Here is an 8769-nt window from a genome sequence, read left to right as displayed (position 1 = left end):
GGGATGTACTTCTGAGGCTTCTAAGGTTCTGGTCAGGCCCCATTTGGAATATTATGAGTGGTTTTGGGTCCCATATCTAAGGTAGGAAGTGCTGGCCTTGGAAAGGGTCCAGAAGAGGTTCACAAGAATGATCCCTGGAATGAACAGCTTGTCATATGAGGAACAGTTGAGGTCTCTGCGTCTGTATTCATTGGAGTTTAGAAGTATGAGGGGGGATCTTATTGAAACGTACAGGATACTGCGAGGCCTGGATAGAGTGGACGTGGAGAGGATGTTTCCACTTGTAGGAAAAACTAGAACCAGAGGGCACAATCTCAGACTAAAGGGACAATCATTTAAAGCAGATGAGGAGGAATTTCTTCAGCCAGAGGGTAGCGAATCAGTGGAACTCTTTGCCGCAGAAGGATGTGGAGGCCAAATCACCAAGTGCCTTTAAGACAGAGATAGATAGGTTCTTGATTAATAAGGGTGTCAGGGGTCCTGGTGAGAAGGCACGAGAATGGGGATGAGAAAAATATCAGCCATGATTGAATGGCAGAACAGACTCGATGGGCCGAGTGACCTAATTCTGCTCCTATGTTTTATGGTCTAAATACCGTTTTGAACAGTTACAGCAGATGGCTGTGGAAATCACCCAGAGAGGTCATGAAGGAATCTGCTCCAATTCCATATATTCGAAAAGCGTTCTAAAGGAACTTGACTTACATGAGAGAATTGCTTTGTAAATATAAGTATCATCTTTGCTTGTCCATGTAAGTGGAATGAGAGCTATATGTCCCAAAAGACGTGCTGTTAGGTCATTTGGACATTCTGAATTCTCCCTCTGTGTATCCGAACAGGCGCCGGAATGTGGCAACTAGTGGCTTTTCCCAATAACTTCATTGCAGTGTTAATGTAAGCCCACTTGTGACAATAAATATTATTATTATTATGTTTCATGTAAAATGTGGTTTAATGGGAACTTGTTTGTTAAGGTTAAGAAACTGCATGTAATCTGTTAGTGTCAGCTAAAGTAAAAGTTTAGATATTGTTTGGAATAAAACTTTTTCATTAATAACTTCTTTTCAAATTTACTATCCAGAGAATTCTGCCTTTGTCCTAAATGGTTGACGTCTTGTCTGTTCTCCCCTTGTCTGTGTGCGCCCCACCCCCACAACCAAAAAAGATGTGCAGGGCATTATATTAATTTGTGCAATATATGTTACTCATTTGCTTCTTGCCAGGATGATCTTCAACTCGATGTTAACATTTGTAGTCTTCCAATTAAAGCAAATACTTTATTGAGTAACGTTAACAAATAAACGGTAAGTTTGTTCTCTCTCCAACACTTATACTAGATATTAATTAAACAAGATTGAATAAGAATTAACTATGATTAACCGCATCTACACTCTGAGCTATCTCTCTCTACTTCTGATCACTATCCACACAAAGAGGTGGATCTTGTCTTGAGTCTGTCTTTTTATACCCATCTCTAGTGCTGCCATCTAGTGATTACTTAGCTGTTATGTCTGTACATTAACCCCTTGTGTACATGCAGATCACTACATCCCCTTTTTTCTTTTACATATTTTCTGCACTGTTTTAAAGAAAATTGTACAAAACAGGTAGATAAATGATGATGTGTATATCTGTACAAGTTGTGACAATATTGATGATTATACAAACCTGGAGTGTGCGCGCGCAGGATAGCTGTCTTTTGAAATGTGCTTCCTTGCCGCCTGCGACACCATTTTAACAGTCTCAACCTCATGGTGGACTGTTGGGCCCTTTTCATGGGAATAAAATTCAATATATTGGTTTTCGCTTTGTTCGTGTGATAAACACTTTTTAATTGCGATTTTCAGCGTTAATTCTTTCTGCCTTAATAATGATTCTCTTGGACTCTCATCACGTAGTCCATACCCAATCTGATCTCTTATCAGCGAATCATGCACAAGCTGCAGTTACAAGCTTGTGCTAGTAATTTTAAATCGGTGACAAAACTGATGAATGATTCCCCATGTTTTTGCAAACGTTTGTTGAACCTGAATCTCTCAAAGATTTCATTTGTCTGCGTTTTACAATGGTCATCAAATTTGTTAATTATTACATCTCATTTGCTTTTGTCCTCCCCTTCAGAGTAAATGAAAGAGATATATATTTCTATAGCTTGCTGTCCTGCATGGATAAAAGCATAAAAAATTTTCTAGCTTCAGGTTCAGTGGTCAAATCATGTGCTTCTAGAAAGATTTGGAATTGCTGTTTGAAAGGTTTCCAATTTGAGTTAAGATTACCGGTAGTTTTTAGTTGACATGGAACTTGACCGTGGTCCATCAAGTCGATTGTTCTTCGAGGGATCCGAATGTTGCGAAGCCTTCCAATGTCAAATGGTGGGGGTGAATTTTCTTTTTTTTCTTTCTAATTCTTATCTAATCTAGTAAGCTTTCTTGAAGTCAATTTCCTGGTACCATGTTATATTACTTTGTGCAATCTATGTTACTCATTTGCTTCTTGCCAGGATGATCTTTAATTCGATGTTGAGTAACACTCGCAGTCTTCCAATGAAAGCAAATACTTTATTGAGTAACATTAACAAATAAACCGGTAAGTTCGTTCCCTCTCCAACACTTATACTATATATTAAATAAACAAGTTTGAATAAGAATTAACTATGATTAACCACACCTACACTCTGAGCTATCTCTCTCTACCTCTGGTCACTAGTCACTATCCACACGAAGAGGCGGCTTTTGGCTTGAGTTTGTCTTTTTATACCCATCTCTCGTGCTGCTATCTAGTGATTACTTAGCTGTTATAGAACATATAGAACATAGAAAATACAGCACAGAACAGGCCCTTCGGCCCACCCAACACCAAGGGCAATTTGGACATTAAGGGCAATTTATCATTGGCCAATTCACCTAACCCGCACATCTTTGGATTGTGGGAGGAAACCGGAGCACCCGGAGGAAACCCACACAGACACGGGGAGGACGTGCAGACTCCGCACAGACAGTGACCCAAGCCGGAATCAAACCTGGGACCCTGGAGCTGTGAAGCAATTGTGCTATTCACAATGCTACCGTGCTGCCCTTGAGAACAAATAAATCTACACTATATCATTTAACCGTAATCCATGTACCTATCCAATAGCTGCTTGAAGGTCCCTAATGTTTCCGACTCAACTACTTCCACAGGCAGTGCATTCCATGCCCCCACTACTCTCTGGGTAAAGAACATACCTCTGATATCCCTCCTATACCTTCCACCTTAAATTTATGTCCCCTTGTAATGGTTTGTTCCACCCGGGGAAAAAGTCTCTGACTGTCTACTCTATCTATTCCCCTGATCATCTTATAAACCTCTATCAAGTCGCCCCTCATCCTTCTCCGTTCTAATGAGAAAAGGCCTAGCACCCTCAACCTTTCCTCGTAAGACCTACTCTCCATTCCAGGCAACATCCTGGTAAATCTTCTTTGCACCTTTTCCAAAGCTTCCACATCCTTCCTAAAATGAGGCGACCATAACTGTACACAGTACTCCAAATGTGGCCTTACCAAATGTCGATACATTAACCCCTTATGTACATACAGATATGCAGATCACTACACAGGGCAGGTGGATTGGCCACGCTAAATTGTCCCTTAATTGGAAAAAAAAAAGAATTGGATACTCTAAATTTATTTTCAAAAATAATAATTCCACTGATGTTAAATGTGAGTTTCCCAAAACCCAGAAGGGTAAGTTGGAGCACCAGTTTTTAGTGATGTATATTTTCAATCTGATATAATGAGCAAAGCTATGTTACCCAGTGAGGGTAAGTCCAGTCTTGTTGAAATCAATTAATGAAAGATATTTGTTAACATAAAAGAAACACACAAGAAAGACCACAGTACACAACAGTTCACCTAACTACACGGCAGCACAGTGGGGAGCACTGTTGCTTCACAGCGCCAGGGTCCCAGGTTCAATTCACGGCTTGGGTCACTGTCTGTGCGGAGTCTACATGTTCTTCCTGTGTCTGCGTGGGTTTCCTCCGGGTGCTCTGGTTTCCATAAGACATAGAAACAGTATTAGGCCACTTGACCCATTTGAGTCTGCTCCGCCATTCAATCATGGCTGATATTTTTCTCATCTCCATTCTCCTGCCTTCTCCCCATAACCCCTGATCCCCTTACTAATCAAGAACCTATCTATCTCTGTCTTAAAGACACTCAGTGATTTGGCCTCCACAATTTTCTGTGGCAAAGAGTTCCACAGATTCACTACCCTCTGGCTGAAGAAATTCCTCCTCAGCTCTGTTTTAAAGGATCGTCCCTTTAGTCTGAGATTGTGTCCTCTGGTTCTAGTTTTTCCTACAAGTGGAAACATCCTTTCCGCATCCACTTTATCCAGGCTTCTCAGTATCCTGTAAGTTTCAATAAGATCCCCCCTCATCTTTCTAAACTTCAACGAGTACAGACCCAGAGTTTTCAACCGTTCCTCATACGACAAGCTGATCATTCCAGGGATCATTCTTGTGAACCTCCTCTGAACCCTTTCCAAGGCCAGCACATCTTTCATTAAATACGGGGCCCAAAACAGCTCACAATACTCCAAATGGGGTCTGACCAGAACCTTATACAGCCTCAGTACATCCCTGCTCTTGTATTCTAGCCCTCTTGACATGAATGCTAACATTGCAATTGCCTAAACTGCCGACTGAACCTGCACGTTAACCTTAAGAGAATCGTGACCAAGGACTCCCAAGTCCATTTATGCTTCTGATTTCCTGAGCATTTCCCCATTTAGAAAATAGTCTATGCCTAAATTCCTCCTTCCAAAGTGCATAACCTCCCACTTTTCCTCCCACAAGTCCCGAAAGACGCGCTGTTAGGTGAATTGGACATTCTGAATTCTCCCTCTGTGTACCCGAACAGGCGCCGGAATGTGCCGACTAGAGGCTTTTCACAGTAACTTCATTGCAGTGTTAATGTAAGCCTGCTTGTGACAACAAAAAAACGGGCAGCACGGTAGCATTGTGGATAGCACAATTGCTTCACAGCTCCAGGGTCCCAGGTTCGAATCCGGCTTGGGGCACTGTCTGTGCAGAGTCTGCACATCCTCCCCATGTGTGTGTGAGTTTCCTCCGGGTGCTCCGGTTTCCTCCCACAGTCCAAAGATGTACAGGTTAGGTGGATTGGCCATGATAAATTGCCCTTAGTATCCAAAATTGCCCTTAGTGTTGGGTGGGGTTGCTGGGTTATGGGGATAAGGTGGAGGTGTTGACCTTGGGTAGGGTGCTCTTTCCAAGAGCCGGTGCAGACTCGATGGGCCGAATGGCCTCCTTCTGCACTGTAAATTCTATGAAACAAAGATTATTATTATTATTATTATTAATAATAATGGGCATACACACACACAGTATCTGATGAGGTTATCCTCTGTTCCCAGCTATCTATGCTCCTGGGCACTGAGAAATAGCCCTTTCCCAAGCCACAGCCAAATATTATCTAAACCATGAGCTAAACCCAGCAGAAAGTTACCACCCATGAATTATCTGCAGGTTTGGGAGAGTCTTCCATTTAGCACAATTGTTCTCTTCTACAGCTCTAACACCTAATTCTATCCACCATTGTTTACCCCCAGTCACTTAGGTAAACACTTATTTTCCTGCTGCTAAGCTAATGAGCATGTCAAAAGCATCTTCTAACACAGACACTCTTATTGGTTCCCTTTTCTCAATTCTTTATTTTATTTTATTCCAATTTTACTTTTTAATCTGGATTTTACTCAATTCTTCAATCTTCCTTTTACTCCTGTATCTTGACAAGGGAGAAAGGAATAGAAGGAGATGCTGATGGGGGAGATGAAGAGGGCTGGGTGGAGGCTCATGTGGAGCATTAATACTGACAGAGACCAATTGAGCCGACTGGCCTGGCCCTGTGCTGTAGACTCAATGGAACAGAGACCAATGTTTATTTTACATCTACCTGGAATGGTAGGAAAGACACAATTTACTATCCAGGATAAAATAAATGTCCTTCTTCAGCTTTTATGAATCATTTTGGTGGGCGGCACGGTAGCACAGTGGCTAGCACAATGCCAGGGACCCAGGTTCAATTCTGGCCTCGGGTGACTGTGTGGAGTTTGCACTTTCTACCTATTTTTGTGTTGTCATCAAATTTGAGAGAATCGAAAAGAATCACTCAACACTCGGGTCTGCCCCAAACAGCAAACAGTTTATTGATTTAACACCGGCAGGGAGCGGGTCGCTGGTCTCACCATGCGCCTCTCTGAATGCACAAAGAAAGTTATCAATATTTACACAATTCAAACAGTTACACAGCCCAGCTTGGCTGGACACAATTCAATCGTAACAATTATTGGTTAGTAGGCAGCATGGGGTTGCGTGGTCACAGGTCATAAACAGACAGAGGCCCCCTCGTGGTGTTTTACAGACCCCTAAACAACTATCCTTGGGTCGTCTTGATATCTCCCAAACTAAGACTCTCTTATCTTAACCTCATTACGGGCTGGTGCTACAGGCAGCATTCCTCACAGGCAGCTGCTCGAGGGCTGCCGATAAGGTGAGTTCAGCTCTGAACTCCTTCACAAGGAATGTGGTCAAGTCAGCTGGCTCCCCCATGATGCCTCAGTGGCTGCTACATTACATTTTGATTTAGGATTATATATTGTGAATGTGTATGTAGAAAATAATACATATTCAAAATATTAGACATTTAATATACATATAGATATATATTGCAGGTACCTCCACCCTGGGCCTATTTCTACAATGGCCTCTCCCTAGTGTGAAGTCGCTGATGTTTCCACAGGCTGGATGAATATCTGAATTCCTTCTCACACTGAGAGCAGGTGAACGGCTTCTCCCCAGTGTGAACGCGCCGGTGTGACTTCAGACTGGACAACTCAGTGAATCCCTTCCCACATTGAGAACAGGTGAACGGCTTCTCCCCAGTGTGGACTCGCTGGTGTGACTGCAGGGTGGATAATTGAGCAAATCCTTTCCCACACTGAGAGCAGGTGAACGGCCTCTCCCCAGTGTGAACTTCCTGATGTCTCTGTAGGTTGGACAACTGAGTGAATCCCATCCCACACTGAGAACAGATGAAAGGCCTCTCCCCAGTGTGAACCCGCTGGTGACTCTGGAGGTGGGATAACCAAGTGAATCCCTTCTCACACTGAGAGCAGGTGAACGGCTTCTCCCCAGTGTGAACTCGCTGGTGTGTCTGCAGGATGGATAAAGTAGTGAATACCATCTCACACTGAGAGCAGGTGAACGGCCTCTCCCCAGTGTGAACCCGCTGGTGTCTCTGCAGGCTGGAAGACTGAGTGAATCCCTTCCGACACTGAGAGCAGATGAACGGCCTCTCCCCAGTGTGACTGCGTCTATGAATCTCCAGCTTAGATGGGGTTCTGTATCTCTTCCCACAGTCCATACATTTCCAAGGTTTCTCCATGTTTTTTGTCTCCTTGTATCTCTCCAGTTGGATATTCAGTTAGAACCTTGATCACATGGAATGCATCTACTCTCTCTCACTGCTGTGAATGGTGCGATGTTTTTTTCAGGCTGTGTAACCAGTTAAAACTCTTTCCACAGTCAGTGCACTGGAACACTCTCACTCGGGTGTGTGTGTCTCAGTGCTTTTCCAGTCACACTAAGTTTAAATCATTGGAAGCCGGCAGAACAGACAAACATTTCTCCTTCTAGATTCAAAGGCCGATGGCATTCAGGTCATGATAAACTCTGAGTCTGTCAGACCGAGACGTGACGTGTGAGATTTCTGTCTGTAATTCCTCCTCTTCTAATATCCTGTAAAAGAATTTGCAAAAGACATCACTGTTAGTACATGATGAAAATTCAAAAGACATTTTTAGTTTTTATGGAAAATTCTTCCCTGTTTATTCCCAATAAGTTGCAAATCTCCAACCCGCAAACTCTCCCTCCATTCTCACACTGCTGTATCTAATATTCACCCTCCCAATTCTCCTGAAGGTGCTGACTGACAGATCTCTGCTGACTGCCTCCTGTCCAGGACACAGGGACCATAACAAATCGGCTGCAGTCTCCCATTCGACCCATCGAATCTGCTCAACAATTCAATGGGATCATTGGCTGATCGACCTCAGCACCATTTTCCCCACACTATCCCCCCATATCTTCAATATCTAGGAACCTATCAATGTCCGTCTTGAAAATACTTGATGACTGAGGCTCCACGGTCTCTGGGGGAGAGAATTCCAGAGCTTCGCCACACCCTCGAGTGAGGAAATCCCTCCTCATCTCAGCTTTCTCTCCATTTTCCTGCCTGTTCCCCATAACCCTCGACTCCCTCCTCAATCAGAAATCTGTCCAACTCAGCGGTGAATATATTCAGTGGCCCCCAGACTCCACTGGTCCCTGTGGAAGAGAATTCCAGAGACGAACAACCCTCTGAGGGAGGAGATGACTGGAAATATATAACGTAGCTACAGCACAATATTACACAGCTATAAATTCTAATAAATGTACTTCATTACAGAACCATCAATAATATATCTAATCTGCACCATTTAACAACACTGGACATTTCTCTGATATTAATTTACTGTCGGTTGAGGGAGAAAAACCCGACAACAGAACCTCCTCCAGACAAGGTTTCCAGGCAACCGGCTGACGGCTCCGGCCAGAGCGAGAAGCCACTCGGTGATCTCCCCCAGACCCGGGACTGCGCATGTCCAAGGGGGAGGGGAAGCTGCGCATGCGCGGACGGAAAACCCACCCCCCTTGACCTCCCTGCTGAG

The 8769-nt window shown here is 43.6% G+C and overlaps 1 protein-coding gene across 3 annotated transcripts; it reads right to left on the bottom strand.

Annotated features, from left to right (window-relative positions):
* Positions 1 to 6184: 6184 nt before the first annotated feature.
* LOC140419856 (uncharacterized) lies at positions 6185 to 8694 on the bottom strand. Of its 3 annotated transcripts, none has more exons than XM_072503911.1 (2): positions 8609 to 8694; positions 6185 to 7798 (listed from the first exon to the last, which is right to left on the bottom strand). In XM_072503911.1, exon 2 carries the CDS (start codon positions 7443 to 7445, stop codon positions 6756 to 6758), a length of 690 nt encoding a protein of 229 aa, XP_072360012.1. In that variant the 5' UTR covers positions 7446 to 7798; positions 8609 to 8694; the 3' UTR covers positions 6185 to 6755. The 3 variants fall into 3 exon arrangements, with proteins under 3 accessions (XP_072360012.1, XP_072360014.1, XP_072360013.1); XM_072503913.1 differs by having other exon boundaries at positions 8575 to 8688; XM_072503912.1 differs by having other exon boundaries at positions 8536 to 8668.
* Between the last annotated feature and the right edge of the window lie 75 nt (positions 8695 to 8769).

The sequence above is a fragment of the Scyliorhinus torazame genome, chromosome 5 (genome assembly GCF_047496885.1).
Source record: "Scyliorhinus torazame isolate Kashiwa2021f chromosome 5, sScyTor2.1, whole genome shotgun sequence".
Classification (NCBI taxonomy): domain Eukaryota; kingdom Metazoa; phylum Chordata; class Chondrichthyes; order Carcharhiniformes; family Scyliorhinidae; genus Scyliorhinus; species Scyliorhinus torazame.
Note: the sequence above shows the minus strand (reverse complement) of the source record. Positions and strands in the feature narration are given on the sequence as shown.